The following is a 23,411-nucleotide window of genomic DNA, read 5'->3' on the forward strand; positions in this document are numbered from 1 at the left end:
GCTGGCAGCCGGTCAGGAGCGGACTCTTGAGCTTTGCTCGGTGCAGAGCTGACGCACTAATGCTCTGGGAGGGGAGGGGAAGGGACAGGCAGCCGTGGCCAGATGGAGCTCTGTTTTGAAGCAGCTAACTGCTGCTGAGAGCAGGACACACTGTCGACTGGTGTGTATCAACCAGAGGAGAACAAGACATCACACCCAGTTGGGGCTGCGATGGGTCAACGAACTGCTGCTGCTGTGTGTTTGTGATGTAGTCGTGTGTTTTGGTGTGGAGGCGCTCTCTGCAGCTTCAAGGTCGACAACCCTTTAGGAAACTTCACGGATTTCTTGTTGTAGCACATAAAGGTGTCGGTAAGCTTGTATTATGGAAGGCCGGACCAGCAAGAAGACGATTGAGAAAGCGGTTGTCCCAGCCTGATTCTGTGACAGAAGCAGAGGGAATGGGCCCAGCCTCGCTGCAGGAGGAGAGGGACCTGGCCAAAGAGTCTGCAGAGATGGAGTGCTACCGCTGCCTTCTGCAGGCCGGCTCCCAGCTGGAGAGCACCCTGCAGCGTAAGTTATCGATGCTGACAGACCTTATGAATTATATCATGCTGTTCAGTATAATCCTTTATGAATTTCATCCTCTTCTTCACAATTTAACAAAAAGAGACGCACTGCAACACATCTCTGCTTACTTTAACCCCAAGTTCCGACAGACGGTAACTGGAGATGTGCAGCTTCACTATTATTGATGTACTAGTTCCTGTAGCTTTGCTTCAGCGGTGGACCAGCGCAGGGATTATGTGAGCTATTTTCAGCCACCCCAGATGGATGCATTTTCAATCTATAGGAAAGATTTGTAGCCGGAATCAGTATATTGTAGATCACTGTTACAGAGATTAATGTGCCCCGTAGTTTTCATCAAATATTCATAAAAGTAGGTATGACCAAGTTGATATTTATTGTTGGGGCACAAGGCCGTTGAGATTTACATTGAAAAATGAAGGATAGACTGAAAAAGTGCATGTTGGCTGATTCACTTTTTGAGATTTTCTGCTTGTTGAATCTGGCCTGGATTTGAAAATGGCTTTCTGAGAGTAATACTCTAACATTTTCCACTCATTATTCACCCTAATCTTCTTGCAGAGTGTGTGTAGAACTGTTTCACATTGTCACAAATCATCAAACAAATTTGGACTATCAAAGGTAAATAGAGTGAATACATGATACAGTCTTTAATCTGGCAAAATAAGCTATCCAAACCAAAATCTGCCTTAGAATTAACCTCCTCCTGAAATCCATTAATTGTTTTTTTATTGGCAACAATCTCAATCGAGATTAATTGACATGCTGATTAACCTAAGTGGGCATTTTACTGAAGGATTTTTTTGTTGAGAAGATAATTTAAGATTCAATTGGTTAAAGCAAGTCTTCCTGGATAAGAAGCAACAAATAATGCCAAACACATTAACATCACTGTTTGACTGTTCATGTTATCTCCTGGTTCTAAAATCATGTTAGTTTTCTCATCAATGCACTGAACATCTTCCAAACAGTCTTGGTGATCACAAAGATATTTTTTCTTGAGACGGGGTTTTGTTTTATTTTTAGTTAGCAGTGGTTTCCACCTTGAAACTTTTCCCATGGGTTCTATTTTTGCTCAGTATCTTTTGATACATCATTAATGTTGATGTTGCTGCAAGCCTCATTTGCCTTAAATGTTTTAAACATTTTTCTAGGTTCTTTGTGGCTTCATGGATGAGTCGTCAACACGTTCTTCTATTAGTTTTAGTCAGCTGGACATTTCTTTCAAGGTTCCTGTTCCATGTTTTCTCCATTTGTGGATAATGGCTCTGACTTGGTTTGCTGGAAATCAGAAATTAGAAAACACAAGAGCAAAATGCATTTCAGGAAAATCCATTTACAGTTGATGGAACACACTGCTTGTAATAATGCAGGCATTGCTCTAAGAACTACTTAAATGACACTACTATAGAGACAATATCCTTAAAAACTGCAGGAAAATTATTTTACTGCAGTGGTTTCAAACTCCAGTCCTGAACTTTTTGATGTCTTTCTGCTTAAGCACACCTGACTCATATGTTAGCTCATTTAGACCTCAGTAGATGCTAGTAAGCGGTTTTACTATTTAATTCAAGCATGTTGGAGAGGGCCCACATCTAAAAGTTGAAGTTTGAGACCACTGTTTTATTGGATGCAGGACCATAAAAGAGAACATTTAAAGCATCGTCTCCACTTCATTTGCTGTTCTGTACAGTTTCTTCTTCTGGCTTTTCTGATCTAAAACCAATCTAGCTTTCATGTATCCCAGTGGATGTTTTTTTTTTCCTCCACTCTGGTTCCTACCAGAATCCTGCCACCAACCAATCTAATCCCTTAAGCATTTAAAGCTTAATTTAGCAAAAACCTCATGACCTAAAATCAGTATGAGGCTCAGCCTCAGCGTTTTATGAAAGTGTTTGTGTGTGAGAGTGTGCTTCTTAGCCTGCCATGGATTAAGAGGTTCTGCTTTTTTGGTGTCTGTGAAATCAGAGCAGATGCAGCATTTATGGGTTTGTGCGCTCTACATTCAACCAGACCCTCTTCACTACACTGGATCTTCTTTTTCAATGTTTGGAAACAGGAGCACACAAAATGAAAATGGTCGCTCTCTCTTATTTTCTTCACTTATGATTTTACTTAATTTTTAAATATATGTTATGGATAAAAAGTGGAGTTATATAATGTAGAGTGCTTGTTACAGGTGCAGCATGTGATGAAGTAAATGTGGATGGTTATCATTGTTTGGACAACAGAGATAAGCTTCCTGCCCTTAGCTTTGTAAGCACACTGAAGGGATTCGTCTGAAGTAAATCACTGTTTCCATTCACATTTTCTTTTTTCTATCTATGTAAGAACAGAAGAGCAAGCAGAGCTTTGGACACTGTGTCCTACAGCGTGCTGCATGCCGGCTAAAGAGGTCATGTTCAAACATTTCCAATGTGAAAAAAGCACGCCCAGGTTTGTTTTTAATAAAACGGAAAAATTTTGATATTCTTTTAATTTTTTAATGCACAAAGACATGCATACAAGTGCAGCTTAAAAAATCTGAATATCCCAAAAAAGTTCAATACTTTTAATCACTCATTTCAGAAAGTGAAAGTTGTACATTATAAAGATATATAGTGAAAGCCTTTCTTTCAAGTAATTGTGATTATTACAGCTTACAGTAGGGCTGGACCATAAATCAGTAGCAATATACAGTAGATCACAATACACATGTTATCAATAGATAATACACCTGATAGAATATTCCATCATTTCACTGAACTACGCAGCATTCTGGTTGATGTAGGCACATGAAAGACTTCAGCCGCTAAACCTGTAATGGCCTGCTAAGAAGGTTTGTGGCATCAATTAATTCACTTCCTGTTTGGTTACCTAGCAACAACCTGTTAACCTGGTGTAGCAACAGTGTAGGGTTTTGCCACCATGCCTCATAGCTGCTTAGAAATGAAATACAATGAGATGGAAAGCTGTGGATAAAACAGGAACGGTCACACCACCAGTTTGGTATTATGTCAGATATTTAAAACAAATAAATAATTATTGATATGAACTGATATGAAATGCTATTGTATGTTTTTCAGCCATATTGTTCAGCCCTAGCTTAAGGATTATTACTCTACTTACTGGTGGTTACCATACGACCTCTGACTGCTCCTCTCCTCTGAACTGGTCATGCTTTATTTTATTTAGGGTTGTCTGAGTAAAGGGGAAAAATTGGAGCTATGCAGCAGAAATCACATCCCAGATTTCTATTATTAAAGAAAGTAAACAATGCATTTTTTTTTTCTTTTTGCTAATATGCACTACTTTCAATTTATCGGTGGCATGAAATACGCAAAAATATTTTGTTCTTGTAACATGACAAAATGTGAAAAAGTATTATGAATACTTTTGAATAAGTTTTATGAAAGGCACACTACATAGATAGGTTGCTATAGCGAAAGCATGCAAGATCGCTGAAGTAGCACGAAGCAATCAATCATTAAAGGAGCTGCTAGTATTTCAGGGTCAAGAGCGAGTGTGGCGTTTCCAAAAAACTACAAAGTTTATTAACAGCACTGCGGTTTTTCTGCATAGGACTTCCTTCATTTGATAGACACTGGAGCTCTGCACTTTTTAGGCTGACTTAATTAGACCGACTACCTTCTTAAGGTCAGGAAAATGTGCTTACAAAGTTTCTATTTATCCATTCCAGTTTATGCAAAAACTTAACCCTGCACTTCCTGTGGTGCTAGATATCACCCTACAGCATAGATTGAATTAATAATAATCTTTAACATTTATGTCTGTTTAAAATCTTTCCCCATTCTGCTGTTGTCTTCCAGGGTTGGATATTAATGATCACACAGCTCAAGTGTGACAGTAACTTTATGTTGGATGTGTGTGTCTGCACAGCATCCAGTTCTGCTGCTTTGGTCTGTCTTTGCTCAGCTTCTCTCTGTTACTGACACACATGAAATATTCAGCAGCTACTAGTGGAGCTTATTACTTGCACAGGATTACTGCAGTTGCCTCATGGAAAATTACACCTAGTTTGCTCCTATAATCGCTCTCCAGCCTTCCCTCGTCTTTTTTCGCCTATTTCTGCTCCTCTGCACTGATTAATTTTTTATGAGGAAATGATGAAATTTGAGAGAATCGTTGCGCTCCGATCTGCTGCAGATGAAGGCTATATTTTAAAAGACTCAAATAAACCAATACATCCATACTGTGTAATGCAGTCTCTGCTGCATTTCTCTTTATTTTGAGGATCAACCAGGATCTGCATTAGAAGAGCTGGAAGCGCAACTTTAACCTTTGCTAACAGTGACATGACAATATTGTGCATCTGCTCTCTATCAGACTGAGCACTGCAGTGTGCAGACAATAGCCTGGTATAAACTACAATGACTATCTCTCCAGTACTGAGAGGAACATCATCTGAATTAAGATGGCCAAATAAATGCTGCTTTATCCTAGAATATGTTGCTATACAATTAATAAATTCTCTTAATGCAGGCAGGGACTGGAGATCTTAAATGTGTACACAACCCTGGTAATTGTGATGTAAAGAAACTGACATGTTAAACAATTTATCAACTTTTTCTGCCTTCAGAGTGATATACATCCTGCATAATTAAACTGAAAAACACATTTATGGGGGTGAAGTAAAAAAATATGAGGTTAGATAAATGTGCACACCTTTAATGTAAGATCCTGAGAAATCAGTCCTTGATTCAGTTTTAGCATTCAGCAGTCAGATGTGCTACTAGGATTTTTGTTACATTATTTGCCCTCTTGAAGTTGTAGTTTAGAGAAACTCTTAAAAATAAATAAAATATCTTGCAGTTCCAAGTGCACATGACTTCATGAGAAAAAATGAGACTGATTTAAACATCATATCCTGTATAAACAAAGTATTTATTTTATATGTTCAGTGGGGAAGTTTCAGTGGGCAGCACTTGTGTTTTTGAGAAATAGTAATTTGAATTAGAATCAGTTTTATTCACCAAGTTTAACCTTGACTGACTGGCAAAATGTCAAAAAGACATGCATTTCCATTTCATCACTGGAACTATGAAGCTTTAAAGATGGGAATTGAAGCTGCATTTTAGCATCAACAAGGTTTGGTTTTCTGGAAACTTGGCTCTGGAGAACAGACAAAAAATGAGTCAAAAAGAAGCCAACAAAATTTATTGTGAGAAATCTGCAGGAGCAATAATTCAAAACCACTTTGAAAAATTACAAGAGGTCTGACTCATTGGAAGTAAAGTATAAAAAAATTGTGTTGGTTTAAAACTTTTTTATTTAATTAAATACTGAGTGGCTTAAGGAACACTTAAATTAATTCATAAATATTCCCAGTTAGTATCACTGTGGTGCATCTCAAGTCTCTCTCTACTTGTGTCATGCTGTAGAGGTGACTGTCCCTTTGAGCCTGAAGGAAGTGGGAGGATATATAGAGAAACAAGTTGCATATCTGTCAGGTAAGTTCTTCTTCATGATTCAGTTACCTGTGCCACATATTGTATGTTATAAAAAGTGATGCTCATGCTGTTGTTTTTCTCCAGGAGGGCGCGGGGAAGACTCAAGCGTCATCATCACCCTCCCAGAATGCTCAGCGTTCAGTGACATTCCAGAGGAAGCTTTAGCCAAAGTCTTTACCTACCTCACCCTCATCCCTCGGTGCGTCCTCCATCGTTTAGCTGCTCTTCCTCCCTGACTCTCTCCCTCTTTCTGCAGCTGCACCAAATCCTTGTATTCTGAGCACAGCGGGCGCTGCTGATCTGTAGCTCAGAGTCAAATGTCCTATTGATGCCCTTTTTGTCATAACCTCGTCTCTGTGGAGATTAGGGAAGACTGTAAGGTCAGAGGCTTATTATCCTCTCAAATGTTCTATTCAAAGACTGTAATCCATTTAGATGAAGAACACTTAATATGATATTACATAAAATAGTATTATTTGAATTCATGTTTTTGTTTCTATAATAAGCATTACATAAGCAATGTAATAACTGAAACTAATAACAAGGGTGGATATTTTTGTTTGTAGAACAAGACAACCAGGAGTGAAATTTATCATCATTTTAGACCGAAGACTGGATACATGGGCCTCTATCAAAACCGCTCTAGCCAGGATAGCAGTAAGTTCTCTCTTTCTTTCACTCTTTCTCTTTGTTTGTTTATTTGTTTCTTTCTCTGTTTTCCTTTCTTCGTTTTTGTTAATTTGTTTCTTTCGCTCTTTTCCTTTCTTCGTTTTTGTTTGTTTCTTCCTTTCTTTTGATTCTTTCCTTCCTTCTCTTCTTCTTTCACACTGTGTCTTTCTCTTGTTGTCTGCTTTAACAGGTTCAATATTTGATATAAATTCACTGTGCAGTGGTGTATTATTTTTTAAAAATGAACCCAGGAAAATGTGAGTCTGGAAAAGGTTTGAATTTAAACCGAACCCTGTATTGAGGAGTTGCTATCCATGGTCCTGACGCAGATCTTTGTCAGGTCAAGTTTTCCTCCTCTCATTTTACTGCATATTAATGATAAAATTGCTTGATTTGGGCGAAGCATTGTTTTCTTGGGGATCCTGTTCATGCCGTCTGTTGGGAGAGTCCCCTGTGCGTATCGCTGCAAACGCATGAATAAGCAAAAACTGTGCGATGACGCGGGAAGCTCAGGCGGAGAGAAAGGATGAGGAGGAAGCCGGGCGGGCGGAGGAAACGTTGCAGAGATGCGCTGCCGCCCTCCATCGCAGAAGCACAGGGCGGCAGCAGAGCTCCGGCTGTTGCCAGGCGGTCAAGAAAAGGAGCCGCACATCTTTCCTTGGCACCGAATTTCCCGCGGTTAACCGGGAAATTATATTGTCTAGAGATGGCTTCCGACACCATGACCGATTGCTTTTTTCACCGAGGGATGCCAAAGATCCGGAGGAGCCCGGTAACGAGCGCCTTCTGTATTCTGGTTCTAGGTGTTAAGAGTTTGGGGTTAAGTTTTTAGACGGGCAGGGTGTATGCTGCAGCGGCGCAGACTGTAGCACTGCGGTGCAGAGGGAGCTTCTGCTTAGTCATGCAGCCGGCTGTCTGCACGTCCTGCACAAGCCCGATGATAGATTACATTTTTATCTCCAAATAAGAAGATAAAAATGCGTCAGTCTAAAGGAATCGAAGAAGTTGCAACCTGCTAAAACAAAGATAAAGCGTTGCGTAATGGTCACACGTTCAAATGTTGCTCCATGAGTTAGCTTAAAAAAACCTTACATTTCCTTTAGGCTCACTCAATTTTCTATAGGTTCAGTATACTGTGCTGCTGTCTTCATTAGACCTCATTGTGTCTGAATGCCATCTGGGGGTCAAGCAATGACCTCAACCAACAGAGGGTTGAAATGGTGTTTAAAAAAAAGGTGGGAATTGAACTTTAAATCCAGATCAAATGCAACTGCCTAAGCAACAAAGTCTCATACATTGCAGTAAAAACAAAAGTGCACAATGGAGTACAGTGCATCTGAGACTACATCTGAGAAAGTCAATGAGGATATCAGGAGTAATGCATTCATGAAAAGAACAATGAGTTTGGTTATTGGTAACATGATGTCCACCAAAGGCAAAACTGTGTGATTATATTTGGTTCTTCTTTTCTCTCTTCAAGGCCTCCTTTCCTGGGAACCTCCACCTGGTCTTGGTGCTGCGACCCACCAGCTTCTTCCACCGTACTGTAACAGATATTGGTTTCCGCTTCAGCCAGGATGACTTCATGCTCAAGATGCCAGTAAGGCAGCTACTCTTCAGTTACCAAATTTGTCTCACTTCATGACAAGGTACACCTCATTATTGTTACAAACCGGAACTCCATAAGTCAAATGTTTTCTGGTAAACAAATTTCAGTTTCAATATTTGTTTTTATCATGCTATACCATGCTGTCTTGGGATATTTGCCAGACTTTTGGTGGTTCAAAGTGAAAAAATGTTTCATATTATCCATCGTAGTGGATAAACAGGGCATAAATCAAATTTTTGACCATAACAGTGTTTTTGAATAACTGAAGACTTAAAAAGTCGCGTGAAAGCAGGTCTTTTTGTGAGCTCTCAGGTTTGTCTTAATGTTTAGGTGGTGATGCTGAGTTCTGTCACAGACCTGCTGCGCTACATTGATGAAAACCAGCTGACATCAGAGTTTGGAGGCACTTTGGACTACTGTCACAGTGACTGGATTGTTTTACGGACGGTAAAAGGATTCACTAACAAGCTTGAGGCCAACATTAAATTATAACTATTAACAGTTTTATTAAGTCATCACAGGATTTTTTGTCTAAGAAAGTCTTCGAGAATTTAACATACTTTTTGTTTGCTTTTCACTACAGGCTATTGAAAGTTTTGCCGTGACAGTGAAAGACATCGCTCAGATGCTGCAGGGCTTTGGCACCGAGCTGGCAGAGGCAGAGCTGCCGGATGAGGGGAAAGCCATCGAGCAACTCCTAGAGACACACACTGAAAAGTACAAAAAGCTCAAGGTAAGGCTGCATGCAAGGCGCATTTACTTACATTACCAAATCTGATCTCGACCTGCATTTTTTAATGTAAATTGGTCTTTGGAAGGATGCAATAAGGTCTGTTTCAAAGGAGGGTCGCCATCTTCTGTCCAACTTGGAAACAACTGGGAAGGATGATGATTCCCAGTGGGATGTGAAGCTGGACTGGGAAACAGTACAGAGGTAAATGGTGTCTTTAATGCTCCCTGCATCCATATAATATGTTTATTCACTACACCTCTGCTACAATGGACTGACAGTTCCTCTTTTAGGCTTCTTGCACAGCTCAGAGACATGGAGTCGGCTTTTGACGGCTTCTTTGAGAAGCATCATCTGAAACTGCATCAGTACCTTCAGCTGCTCAGATATGAGCAAAGCTTTCAGGAGGTGATGTTGTTATGTCATTTTCACTGTTAGAGCACTAGAGGGAAATCTGTGTACATTTGATAAAAATATGCAAAAAAAACCCTAATTCTGTGTAGTATGCAAAACAATAAAAAAGGGAAATTATATCTTAAGTTGACTTTTATTGCAGGTCTTTAGGTCTTTGCAAACCAGAAATTGGCCAAATGTCTTACAAACAGAAAGACAGAAATATATATATTTTTTTCTGTACCAGTCATTTCTGAAGTTTTAAGCAGGCAGTAGTAGCAGACGTGCTTTAAGATACATGTTAAAACCAGGGTTTTAACACTAATGTTTAATGTCTGCATGTCTGATTTATCTGTTTGTATAGATGGAATTGTGTCTTGAACACCTCATGCATCAGGAGAGAGAATTGTCCATAAATGTGAACACTCTGGCTCAAACAGAGCAGCTTCTGAAAAGACTCAACGACCTGGAAGCTAATGCACAGGTCAGTATTTCTCCAGTTACAATGTTAAAGTCTGATTTCCAGTTTCTTATTCCATGTATTTAATGTGTTTTTTCACCAAACAAATACAGCTTATTTTGATTTTATATCTTAATATGTCATATCAAGTACTGCATTTTTACTTCACTTGATTCTATAATTTATCTAGTTTTAGGATTAAATTAAGAACATTTGTTCTTAAAAAGGGGCTGAATTTATTTTTTTATTTGGCCTGTAAGTTTAGGTGAAGCTGCATTTCTTGATGGATTTGCAGTTGTTTCATAATCTTCACTTGGTGAAATGTCCAAAGCTTAGAATATTATTTTATAGACTTTTCCACACTTTTCCACTTTCCCTGTCTGCTGTGCTCTTTAGTCGTCATGATCTCCACATCATGATGCTGCCGTCACAGATAGCGTAATTTGATGTTCAGTTTAACTTCCTACCATGGAAATTTGCTTTGTGTCGTCTACAAAGTTGGTATTTGATTGGACCGCATTTTACTTTGGAGTTTCAGAGAAAAGGAGGTCGAATGCAAACACGTCACTCTTCAGATTTCTATATGTAAAAGAACTTTTTGCACCACTTTCATTTGGTCTATGAAATAAAATCTGGATAAAATATATATTTTCCTTTTGCCTCTACCAGGAAGTGATGTCTCGAGCCCAGATCATCATCCTCCACGGACACCAGCTGTCGGCGGGTCACCATTACGCCATGGGGCTCATCATGCAGCGCTGCAATGAGCTCCGCCACCACTGTGACACACTCTCTGCTGCGCTGAAGTCCAAGCACTCTTTTCTGATGCAAACACACCAACTGCTGCTTTGTCTCGGGCAGGTATTAAAAAACACACCTTTTACTTTTTAAACACATAAAGACGTGCAGAAATTGCAAAGCATCTTTCTGCTCTCTGCCTCCAGGCCCAGACTTGGTGTGATGATGGAGCGTATTTGTTAGCAAACCAATTAGTAGACAAGTCCCAGTCCAAGGAAGGCGCCCAGATGTCTCTCAGGGAAATTGAGAAGTTCCTGGAGGGGGCGCCGTCTATGTTGAGCTCAGGTCATGATATTCTGGCTATTGAATATGAGGCTGTCATCACGCCTCAGCTACAGGTTAGCTACAAGTCATTATCTAAAAAGCCTAATCACCATTTTCTCCTCTTCATCTTTGCTTTCTTTTGTCTCCTTGTCAGACTCAGATTGGGAATGTTTTTGAAAAGCATACAGCAGTACAGCAGATGATCCAGAACCGACAAGCTTCTTTAAGGAAGCTGGCTGACAAACATGTGCGACCAATCCAGCTGGTGGCCCCCAGACCCGAGAACCAACCTCGCTCCAAGTCACCGCTCTTCTCCCCTAAACACGGTATTCAAATTAGACCAGGTTTTATTAGAAAACACACAGAGACATAATATAAAACTGATCCTCACTGGCAGGTAACCAGACTGGCAACTTGTGCATGTGACTCTTGTAACCTCCTTGATGTTTTCTTAGATTCAACATAGTGTCCAATCCAACTCCTATCACAGTGACAGCAGTTTTTCTCCCATGGTTAGATTATCACATCACAGGTCCTCTCCACGGTCTGCCTGAATGGCCTTGGGGGTTTGCACTGCCACCCCTACAAAATGAGCTAGAAAAAGGACAGATGTTATCATCAGTCAGTCCAGAGGGAAACAAGTGGCTGCTTAATAGCTTCCATGCTACCTTTAATTGTTCATGTACTTAAATAACTTTTTGCCTCATCCTGTGCCTCTAGAGAGGCTGAACAAAACAAACATACAGTAGAGCCAAAAGTTAGCAATTACCTTTTATTGCAAGAACATCTTCAGATATTTTCATTTTTGGGGAAGATATACTGTTGATCTCTTTCTTTTTTACCAGCTCGGGAATCCATTTGAGTCTGCTGCATTCACACTTATTGTCTTATGTTCTGAACTTGGGGTTTTAAATAGGTTCTCAGTTTGACTCCTATTAACACAGTTATTAAACTAATGAGTCATCATTGTGGGTTTTACAGGTGATGGCCTGAAGTTCACATTTGACATTTCACTTCCTGGCAAGAAATCATCCCGCAAAAGTCCAAATCCCAGAAAAGTGAGAAAACTTTGTTTCTTCATTTTTACTTCTGCTTAATTGTATATTAAATGTCAGTTTAATCTAATGATTAGTCCTTATGATATTTTCCTTAAAAGGATAGTTCAGGAGTTGTGAGGTGAGATTTTGTTAAAGGGTATAAACAGTTAATGTCTTACCTGCAGTAGATAAGATCTCCTGTCATCTTCTTTTATGTTAAATTCAGATTAAATCCAGACCCAGAGGCTGAAGCCAACAGCTAGTCCAACAGGGGCCTTGGCTTAAAGTGGACTTTTATTGAATTAAAACAACTTCAAGCTCAAAAATATTACAGCAGTTCATCTAAATGGCATTTTACATTATTTTAAAACAGGAAATGTGACAACAGTTTAAAGGATTGGAAGTCAAACCGCTGTGACACTGCTGAGATTAAAGTTGTTTTATTTGAAGATCTTTTTGATCCCTTGCAGACTAACAATTAGCTTTAGCCTCCTGCTCCAACTAATCTGAATTTATACTAAAAAAGATTCCACTGCAAGAATGATGTTAGCTGCCTGTAACGTTTGAACCTCACTCCAAAAGTCCAGCTATCCCTTTAATATCAGACAGTAAATTCAGTGCTGACCTTTCTCCGGTCTTTTCAGATCGAGGTGATTCATGACTACCAGGAGAGTCGGAGCTGCGTCGCGTACAGTCTGGATGGAGACGACAGCCCGGATTTCTTAAAGCGGTAAGGAGAAATCTGTCCATCCATCTGTCTGTCTGTCTGTCTGTCCTCAGCACTGCTTTTGATGTTTAGTCTGTGATTCTCTTTGCTTTGTGCTAACGATGCCCTCTGGCTGTCTTTCTCTGTCTTCCTGCGTTTGTTTGTGTCTCAGACATGTAATGAGGGAACTTATAGAGACTGAGAGAATCTATGTGGAGGAGCTGCTGTCAGTGCTGCTGGTAGGAATCAGTTCAAAGAGGCTCATAGTTGGATTTTACCTCATGATATTTGTTTTTGTCACCTATATTTGTTCCCTGAACACACTTTGCTGTTCTTAAAAATTGCAGGGTTACAGAGCTGAAATGGATAACCCAGCTCTGTCGGGGCTTCTTCCGCCTATACTACGCAGTAAGAAAGACATTCTCTTTGGAAACATGCCTGAGATCTACAACTTTCACAGCAGGTGTGTTTTATTAACGAGTCCCAAAACAGAGTAACACTGGTGCTGTCGCTGGAAAGTCACTGGCTTACTGAACATCTAAACTATGTTACATTACAAAATGATTTAGCAAGGTTTTAAGACCCTACTGCACATTTTGTAAAGTTTCATGTCTTAATTAAATAGATAAATATAAAAATACAAATATCAAACCTATTATAACTAAATTGTCCATACCTGTCAGTTCCAGTGAAAAACAACAAACTTTTTTGTAAATGGAACTTTAATTTCACTTCAATCTTACTTTCTAGATTTATTACGAGTAATTTTGCTTAGGGCTACCATCTGACTTGGAATATTAGTTAAAATTTTGAAACTTATCAAAAATAATTTTCTGCATCAGTTATTGACTTTTGTCATCGCGGCCAAAAAAAAAGAAAAACACAATAAAAGATCAATACGTACAATATCTATTTGAAGTTGTTGTTTCAGAGTTTCTGATCTTTAATCTTCTGTTGAATATTGGTTAAATCATGTATCTGTTAGACATATAACACATACAAAACAATATACCCTGGGCCAGAACGTTAAAAAATACTTATTAATAAATACAGTAAATACAATAGGAAAAAATATACAAATTAAGTAAAATTACAACTCTATAAAATCAGCAGAATTAAATTAACATTAACAAGACGACAATTTACTGTTCAAGCTTCATACTGACTAAAGTGTCCAAGAGGTTCATTTATGACTGATATTGGTGGAGTGGAGATTTATCAATTTCTGGTATTATTCTATGTCTGAAAGCGGAGTTACAGGATATAATTCATATTTGTTTCACTTGCTTTGTCTTGAGACTAAATGTGCTCCTTTTTTTTTTATCTTTCTGATAATTTAGCGTTTTCTTACAAGACCTTGAAGGATGTCTGGAGGCTCCTGAAACTGTTGGAGCTTGTTTTCTCCAGCGAGTGAGATTATAAATATTTATAAAAAAAAATTTTATTATTATTTTTGGGAATTTTTTTCCTTTTTTATTTAAAAATAGTATTTTTTCTCAAACTTCAGAAAGAAAGCTTCCAGATGTATGAGATGTACTGTCAGAATAAGCCACGTTCTGAAGCGCTATGGAGACAATTCTCAGACTGTGCCTTTTTTCAGGTAAGTTTTTCAGTTGTAATTACTCTTTCAACTGTCCTAATGTTGTCTGGGGAAACTTTAAGTATTTAAAAATTACTATAAAAATGGCTGTATAAATGAAAACAAATAATAGTAAAAATAAAAAGGAATATCAAAGAAATATTTCAGAAAATATTTGAGTAGTCGTTGCACAGTGTGTGTTTAACAAATGCTAATAATTTAAATAAATGTGATTTCAATAAATGTGATTAATTCAGTAAGTTAAGACCAGAGCTGCATCTGATCATCATGTTTATCTCCCACATGAAGGAGTGTCAGAAGAAGCTGGAGCACAAACTGGGCCTGGATTCCTACCTGCTCAAACCGGTCCAGCGCCTCACAAAATACCAGCTGCTGCTCAAGGTTGGAAATTCATTAAACATACAATTTCCAATTCCAAAAAAACCCCCATCTAATTTAAATATCTTAGTTTTAATATTTTATGTGTGTTTTATGTTTTTTTATGTGCATCTTTTCCTATATGTTTGCATGTTTATATTCTCAGGAGCTGCTGAAGTACAGTCCAGATTGTGAAGGCACTTCTGAACTGCAGGGGGCGCTGACAGCCATGCTGGATCTGCTCAAATCAGTCAACGACTCCATGCATCAGATTGCCATTACAGGATACGAGGTTAAAATATTATTTTTCTTCTCTTGTCTTAATTCCTATCTTGTATTTAATTCTCAGTATTATTTACAAAAACCTGAAGTCCTTTCTTCTCCACTTCAGGGGGAAATCTGCGAGCTGGGCCGTGTGCTGATGCAGGGCTCTTTCAGCGTGTGGATCAGCCACAAGAGAGGCTCCACACGCATGAAGGAGTTGGCTCGCTTCAAACCAATGCAGAGACACTTCTTCTTGTATGAGAGGGCTCTGCTTTTGTGTAAACGCAGAGAGGATCATGGAGACGGCAGCGAAAAGACGCCTTCCTACAGCTTCAAGCACTGTCTCAAGGTTGGTCTGTGCACTGCAGGCTGCTTTGGATTGAAGTGCTTGGCTGTGATTCACCAGTCTTGGACAAGGAGATGATGACAGAGCATTTATTTGTTCCCATCAATCATCACAATCATGAGGGAATTATTAAAAGGAGAAGCCAAACACATTTAACCTCTGAATACTGTTATTTTCTAAAACTCTCCTCCATCATAATCTAGTAATTCATGGACGATGCAACGCCTTGTGTTCACACCTCTTCAATTTGTCTTGTTACAAAAACAAACTTCATTGTATTTAATTGTGGATTTTGTGGGATTTAACACAAAGTAGCCCATAATTGTAAAGTGTAAGAAACATTTTTATGAAAAGAAACCATAGATATGCATTAAGCAATTAAGTTAAAGCTAAAGGCTGTATTTTATTTAGGTGGATCAGAGTAAAGAGGTTGAATGCAGATCAATGAGAAGTGTTGAAGACACAGAGAGCCTTGATGTATGGTACTTAAATAACTAGCTAACATTTACTGCATCCGAGGGAATTCACAAAATTAATGCGTAAAATTATGTTGCAGATAAATGTGTAGTCCTCCCATATACAGGTCAATCCTGGTGGAACTTCTGGATGTTGTCTTTCTAGATTTGTAACCCTGTTTAGAACATAGACTGCCACATGTTTCAGATATTGTTTTATGAAGAATCTTAAATCTATGGATTATTTTCTTTATATTTTACACTTTTATACCACTGTGTCTGGCTCTCTCATAAAATCCTCCAAAATACATTCATTTCCCTTCACTAATAATATATACGTAGATGAAAGGAAGCAGTTTGCAGATAACTCAGATCAAAGTGGTGTCAGTCTTGGTGTCTTCAACATGGAGCCACCCTCCTGGTCACAGAGCAGGATGTCTTCCTTTGACACTTTTTTAAAAATCTGTTGATGTGCAGAGAGTCACATCTGGTATGTTATTCTCACCAACCACAGCTCCTTGATTTATTATTGAGGATGTGGGAAGGAAGCGCTGTGTGACTGAAAGAGCAGGAGTTTCTGGGTTGAAACGGGACAGATGTGCTGTGTGGTGTAATTCTGAGGCATTGTTTGTGTTGCTCGTAATAAAACTCCTTGTGTCTGTCTTTGGGCAGATGACTGCTGTGGGGATCACAGAAAATGTCAAAGGTGATGTGAAGAAGTTTGAGATCTGGTACAGCGGCAGGGAGGAAGTTTATGTGGTTCAAGTAAGAGGTTTGATTGTATTAAATTATTGATTTTCAGGCAACATCTGCATTTTAAGCACCAAAATGTTACAAAATAATGAGAATCGTCAAATAATCAGAATATATTTGTTCATAAAATGGGAATGATTTTAAATTGGGCTGTCTTTCAGGCTCCCACCGTGGAGGTAAAGATGGCCTGGCTCAATGAACTTCGTCGAATTTTGACCAACCAACAGAAGCTGCTTAGAGGTTCGTCAACAACCTGGTATATTAAAATATAGAGTAGAGCAGAATATCCTTTATTGTCCCACAGTGGGGATATGCAGGAGTACCAGCAGCATGGTAAACGTAAATTGAAGCATGCATATCCAAACTAAGGTAAAGAATATAAAAATATGAATAAGACTTTTACTTTGACGGTTTTGCTAAAATCTGATTTTAGATGTCTTTTCATATTTTCTTAAAAATACAATGAAGTTGGCCTTTACTGTAAAGACACTAATTGATTTCCTTTGCACATACACATGTTAACAAAATGTCCAAAATGATAAGATTACAGATTTTTCTGCTGACACATTTCTTTCTTTCTTGAAATAGCATCTTTGAAGTCTTTTTTTAGAAAAAGCTCTGTGCATGTCTCCTCACAACCAGCTGCTCCTCTCCTTCTAGATGAAGCATATCAACATGGCCCAGTGGCTGAACACATGCAGCTCTCTCCTTCGCTCACTGAGAGGTCAGTACCGTTGGAAGCTGTTAGTGTGGTAGGAGCGTGAATGTGGGTTGTATAAGCATAAAAATATACAACCATTTGCAAAACACAAAGGCACCGCCATGCAAGACTATTTGCTTTGTCATATGAGATCGAAGTTTCAGTGAATGTGATTTCTTTTTCATGTTACAATGGTGACTTTATGTGAACAGGCAAAGGCCCGTCTCTGTTCATGTTCACTGCTGTGTAGTTGCCTATCCCCACTCCTTCAAATCCCCCCCCCCTGCAGGGGCATGCGACCATCCAGAGGGGCCCCCAGGGGCTGTCTGCCGGGGCTGGACTTTGTCTCTCTGTCAGCTGATGTGTTTGTGTGTCTGCGGTCCCGGAGCCCCCGTCCCCGGAGCCCCAGGCAACGGCCCCGGTCGCGGCCCCGCTGCTCCCAGCGCTACTGACCTGCCGTAACGTTCAGTGGTAAACTTTGCCTGGCTCGCCTCATCATGGCATGAGGACAGGAAACCCTTTGCTGCTGTGTTTTTGCACTACTTAACCTTTTCTGCTCCCCCTTACTTTCCTATGGCCTCCATTGTGGTTTATAACTCATTCCGCCTTGCAGCATCTGTGTCTTGGCAGGTCCTCCATGGCTTTGTTGCTTTGTATCAAAAACTCCCAAATTTTGGGGGATTTTAGAACTGCTGTTTTGCATGTTATGCAAAATATGGAGTTTTAGTTTAATTTTATTAGTTTTCTGTATTATTTTATCAAGATTGGGCTCGTTTTTTTTAGGTAAGAGCTTTCCAAATTTAGGCAGGGAGACTGTTCTTCATTGCAAAACACAAAATCCTTCCAATTCGTTAATAAGACAAAACTAACTTAAAAGTAACTTTTCAGCAAAATATAGGAGCTTCTTTAAGTCCCAAACTCCTTACATTGATGAAAACGTGCTGGTTCCACTGGTAGATTATTACACTTATAACAAGACATTTTTCCGATGTTGTAAATTAAATAATCTGCCGGTAGAACTAGAACTTTTTCATCGACATTAACAACTTAAAACAAGCTCCTATTTCTTGCTGAAATGTTAGTTTTATCTTATTTCAAATGCACTAAGATATTTTCACTATAAACTAAATAATAATACTTGGTAAGCTTTTTTTTGTTTGTTTTTGCAGTGTTGAAGATCGATCATTTATTAACCAAGTAGTTAATAAAGAAGACAATCAATTCCTTAAATTTGGATCCTTATAAATCGAGACCAGATCTTAGCTGTTGTGAACACGTGAATCCTGAGGGATCACCCTGTTAAAGATCTGTAAATTTTGCTTTCTGCATTGAACTGGGAGGCTTACAAATGGCTGTCTAGGCTCTGTGTAACCTGGCTGGTGCATATTTGGTTGTGGCTGCGTGAAAAACATGAGGACAGAGCTGTTATTGACAATTATCTATTATAAAGCTAACCCCTGAGGAAGACATTTATCCTGAGCATGACTGCGATGTAAAACTGTTGGTGTTTTTTTAATTTGTTTGTTTTCATAGCAAACAGCAGAGGGCGTCGGTGAGCTCAGAGGACACTGAGTCAGGGAGGAGTAGTCCAGAGCCCCAGTCTCACTCCCCTAAACACCAGCCGAACCGTCGGAGTGAGTAAAATGTCTCTGCTGCAACATTCATGTTTTATAATCAAGTAGATACTTAGTAACAAAATCATAGAAATCAATTTTAGGGGAGCTGATGCCCAACATATTTGCTTTGCACACTGCTGCAGTGCTGATTTGCCCCGCCGCCATAAACTAATTTAAATATTTGACTTTTCATCCTCAGCAGTTCAAGTGTACTTTGATCTGAAGAACCAGGTACATCGAGGACTTTGTGGAAAAAAGCTATTGAGATTAGCTTTTGATTCTACATTCTTTTTAATGTCCCAGTAAGTTTTAATGTCAACATAGTTACTAAGTATCTACATGGTGCTGGTTATGGTGTACTGCAGACACAAAAGGCTTTTTGAGAAGCTATAGCAGAACGTCTGTCTCCAGGTTGGCCCGGAGCTCATCACTCGGTAGACATCTGCGAGGGTCTGGAGGAGTGGCCTGGAGATCAGGACGCCTTCCTCCCATCTGAGACAGGAGGAGAAAAACATGGTCAAACTGGTAAGGGGACAAAAAAAAAAGTAAATTCCTGTTTACATTGTCTTGCAAAGACATTTGCTCCCCTGATGTGATGGACAAATGCAATATAGCACATGCATGATGCATGGTTTTTAAAGATCTTTTACAGTAAGCATTTTTAAAAGTCATGTGCATTTGAACCACTTTTTGCAGCAATGTATGGTATCACATCTGGAGATTTAGAGATTTTTCCATTCTTCGTTGCAAGACAATTTAAGTTCATTCAGGTTGTAAGTAGGATTAGGGTTTGGACTTTGGCTAGGCTACTCTAACATATCAACATTCTTTGCTCAGGATGTCATGCAGTAGTGCAGGTATCTGCAACCTTTACATCCTAAAGTGCCATTTCTACTCTCTGGTCAGCCAAATTAAACTTGTTTAGCACCACAAAAGTCAAAATATTTCTTTGAAAAAAAGCCAACTTAGAATTTTAGATAAATATCTACTCTAGAAAATGTGCTGTCATTCTTTTAAGAACCAACATTGTATCTGTATTTTTCTGATTTAATTGAAAGATAAATATAAAACATAGCAAAAAAAAGACAGACCTTTTTTCTTCTTCTGTGTGATGGAAAATGATGTGAAAGGCACACAGATTCCACATCAGTTCAACAACAGGTTTAAACATTCTCTACTGGTACTTTTAGTGTCATTCTCTGCAGAAGTGTGATGCAAATATTGCAGGAAAAACCAACAATCATATTTCACCGTGGAGATGTGTTCAGGGGGATGTGCTTCACTTTTTCACCAAACAAAATGTCTTTATAGGCCAAAAAGTGACAGTTTCAAAACTGACAACCCCAGCACCTACTTCCAGATGTTTTCTTTATTTACTAAATAATTTGACAAACTATGAGTTGAAAGCTTTATTGCTTTTTTTTTAACAACAGCTTTTTTTGTAGCCACTCTTCAATAAATGCCAGATTTACAGATTTACTAGATAGCCCAGTCAACATCTGAACTGTGAATCTGCGCTGCACGTCCCGTTACCATGTGCCTCTTGTATATTTTAAAACCATACAATTTTCTGTTGAATTAGTTTTTTGTGTGTCACTAGCTTTTTTTAAAATCTGTTTTAGACTCCAGGCAAGTACAGAGCTATGGCTGACTGTCCCCAAAACGGACCAGGCAGCATCATCATCAAACGTGGAGATGTTATCCATCTACAATGTGAAGACAACAGGGGGCGCTGGTGAGCCTCACTGGAATGTTCAATAAACTAGGCTTAAAAAGCCTCTAAAAACAATGAAACCACGCAAAATGCACTGTATGTTCATTCATCATATTTCTCAAAACAATTCCCCCATTCATCATGGTGGTGGAAAGGCTTGTGAAAAATCTGAGTCGGCAGCAGGAGGGCTTCATAGCAGCTGCCAGCCTGCAGCTCATTATAGGAAGCAGCAGCCACGAGCGCTCTCCCAGACTGGGAGGTAAAGAAACGTTATCTTCTTTGTTGAGTCATGGTTACCGTTTTATTTTGATATCTTCTTTACAAAACCTGTGCTTTATTCTTGCAGACCCTGGGAACCTAAAGGTGAGAAAGCTGAGCTCCCCATAGAGAACAAAGAACAGAGGATGAATCTCATGCTGGATGATGAGCAGAGATGGAGCAGACTGAGTCATTGTTGTCTCATAACTGAGGCTGCCAATATCTCCTTTCCTCATAGAGGCTTCTTCCTTCAGCACACTTCAGTTCTTTAAAAGAAGAGACAGAATCAAATGAGCCGATTTCCTCTCTCGGTTTTTTTTTTTGACCTTCTGAACAGACGTTTTCTGATGATAAAGATCACTGTAGCAATCACAGGAGCAGTTAAAGCCCTACTGGACAATCAACAGCTGACCTGGTTCATGTTTTTCCCACTTTTTGATGGGTGATAACTCTTGTTCTTCTGGCGCTTCCTCTGCAACATATGCAGTCAGCATGTGAGTTTGCCACTGCAGCAGTGTCTCATTTCACAAACTGTGGACTCAGTGTTTCCCAGCAAATACTTGAGGTTGTTTCTAAGAGTTTGTCTTTTCGCTTTATTTCGAAAGGATGAAAGCCAGGATTTAATCCTTAAACTGTTTTACAAATTGCATCCTTTTTTAAAAAACTTTTAATGAATTTCATGTTCATGTCTGTGTAAAATATTTGTTTTTCCTCATGTCGCCACTCTTCTGTACAGTTAAGAGTTTAAATGCCAAAATGTGCCATGCCTTATTGCCTTTTTATTCCTGCTCTTTAAAAGTCTTTGTATGTACTTTTTCTTGGTTCTAACTGACCTCACAAAACATCATCAGGCACTGTAAAAAGGTGGCTTTGTTATGGTTCAAGGCCATTTATCATTATTGCACCATTTAGGCTTGTAGCTCATGATAGATATTATTCTCTCAAATTGAGAACTATGAAAGAAAAGCAAAAACAAATTAAATATGCAGTTAAAAGTTGCTGAAGATGGATGATGCTATGGTTTAATGCCAAAGGCAGGTGCCACCGCATGGCACAATGTCCACCCAAACGGAAAGTGGAGAGAGATGTCTCAAGCTGGAATGTGAGTTCATAAGGTGAAGATCCGTATGCCGATTTGTAAAGTTATGAGGAGGAAATGGGGTGAAATGTTGTCTGGGAGTTTGTAACTTGGAGACTTAGCAAACCTTAGCAAAATGTATCGAAGCAGAAATGCTTCCAGATGTTTTAAACTACTTTTTTTCATAAAAGTGTGTTTTAAAATACTTATCTCATTGGAAAACCAATGTAAAAGCTCACTGTAATTTATTTTTTTCATTCTTTTAACATTTTTAGGTATTCCAGCCATACAATTTGTTGATCTTTGGCCTTTAACTAGAAATCCACCTGCTCTCTACTGAATGTGCTCTTTGCTTGCTGCTTTACCTCTTTCACTGTGTTTCCGTTATTCTTGCTGTGCTTCTTTGTTTATCCCTAAATGTTTAAGGTACTGGAAATGCAGGGGAGACATTACCCCCCTGCATGGACGGCAGCAATTGGCACTTGAAGGACGATACTGTAAAACACTGATTAACATGATAGAGACTGAAGATAACGTATTCCTTGGAGGGTAGCCGAGCGCAAGATGCCATCATCTTACTGAAGTTTTCCTGGGAGGTGACTGTCATTCACAGCACAGACAAGAAGGATGGAGGAAGGGTGGGAGAAAACGATGCTGTGCTCAATCAACAGAAGAAAAATTAATCATCTCTCAGCATTACAGCTCAGTAACTCTTTCCTTCCCCGTTAAAAGGGATCCCTTAGAGCCAACATGAAATTTATATGCTTTGTGTTGAACACTTAATTAAATATTGATTACAGACTTATACAATTTATCACATCAAATTGAGTGGCTGCAATAGGCTGTTGTTGAAATGGAAACGAGTCCAGAAAGTGGCAGTGACTGCTGCACACCTTGCACCTCCTAAAATGGTAATTTATTTTCTTTCCTGTCATCTTGTGAAGTATCTGTTAAGTCCCTAAGAAAATCACACCTCCATATGTACAAAGAAGCTATGCATAACTATTTAGACATTTAGTTAAAGTGATGTGACAATATCAAGATGGTTTCCCTTTTTTTTAATCCAAAATGCTGCACAATTTGCACAGATGTCGCTACAGAAGGCAAAAAAGTTGCTTGAATCCTGCTGAGCCATGTAACATACGCTGAACATTTGTTTTTATACTAAAAATGCATGGCATTTTATTTAATTTTGTTTTTTTGAAATATCTTTGGTTCTTTTAAAAGTAATCTAATAATATTAACATATACACTGCAATAACAGGTTTTAGTGTAGCTGAATTTTATTGTTAACACAATGGATGTAAACTAATATGTCTGTATTCTTGTTTCAGAAAAACATGTAAATAATAAATCTATCCTGGATATTTTTAAAATTGTTTGGAAAGTATCTGAAGCTTTGGCCTTGAAAGGTTTGTTTTCTTTCAGTTGCCTGGTGGCTCCTATTTGATGCTCTTGCTGCTTTAAATATATATAATATATATAAAGAATATATTTAGCTATCGCAGTTTATTTATTCTTAAACTTGCTCATGTTTTTGTCCTTATAGATCTTTAGAGAACTGTAGAAAAGAAACACCTTGAAGCCACC

At 38.8% G+C, this 23,411-nt stretch overlaps 1 protein-coding gene across 1 annotated transcript; it reads left to right on the plus strand.

Moving 5' to 3' along the window:
- The first annotated feature begins 67 nt into the window (after positions 1 to 67).
- Positions 68 to 23,211, plus strand: mcf2a (MCF.2 cell line derived transforming sequence a). Its single transcript, XM_032555332.1, is given in 31 exon segments — positions 68 to 549; positions 5,946 to 6,014; positions 6,099 to 6,213; positions 6,581 to 6,671; positions 8,164 to 8,283; positions 8,623 to 8,739; positions 8,876 to 9,025; positions 9,111 to 9,226; positions 9,304 to 9,430; positions 9,780 to 9,899; positions 10,545 to 10,736; positions 10,820 to 11,011; positions 11,092 to 11,263; positions 11,919 to 11,995; positions 12,619 to 12,704; positions 12,853 to 12,919; positions 13,028 to 13,143; positions 14,021 to 14,090; positions 14,188 to 14,280; positions 14,569 to 14,661; positions 14,804 to 14,929; positions 15,029 to 15,250; positions 16,375 to 16,467; positions 16,617 to 16,695; positions 17,116 to 17,179; positions 18,689 to 18,789; positions 19,183 to 19,271; positions 19,273 to 19,296; positions 20,394 to 20,506; positions 20,641 to 20,744; positions 20,832 to 23,211. Coding segments are annotated over 31 exon segments (3,351 nt in total). The 5' UTR covers positions 68 to 437; the 3' UTR covers positions 20,873 to 23,211.
- Positions 23,212 to 23,411: the final 200 nt, after the last annotated feature.

Source organism: Xiphophorus hellerii, chromosome 23 (assembly GCF_003331165.1).
Source record: "Xiphophorus hellerii strain 12219 chromosome 23, Xiphophorus_hellerii-4.1, whole genome shotgun sequence".
Lineage (NCBI taxonomy): Eukaryota > Metazoa > Chordata > Actinopteri > Cyprinodontiformes > Poeciliidae > Xiphophorus > Xiphophorus hellerii.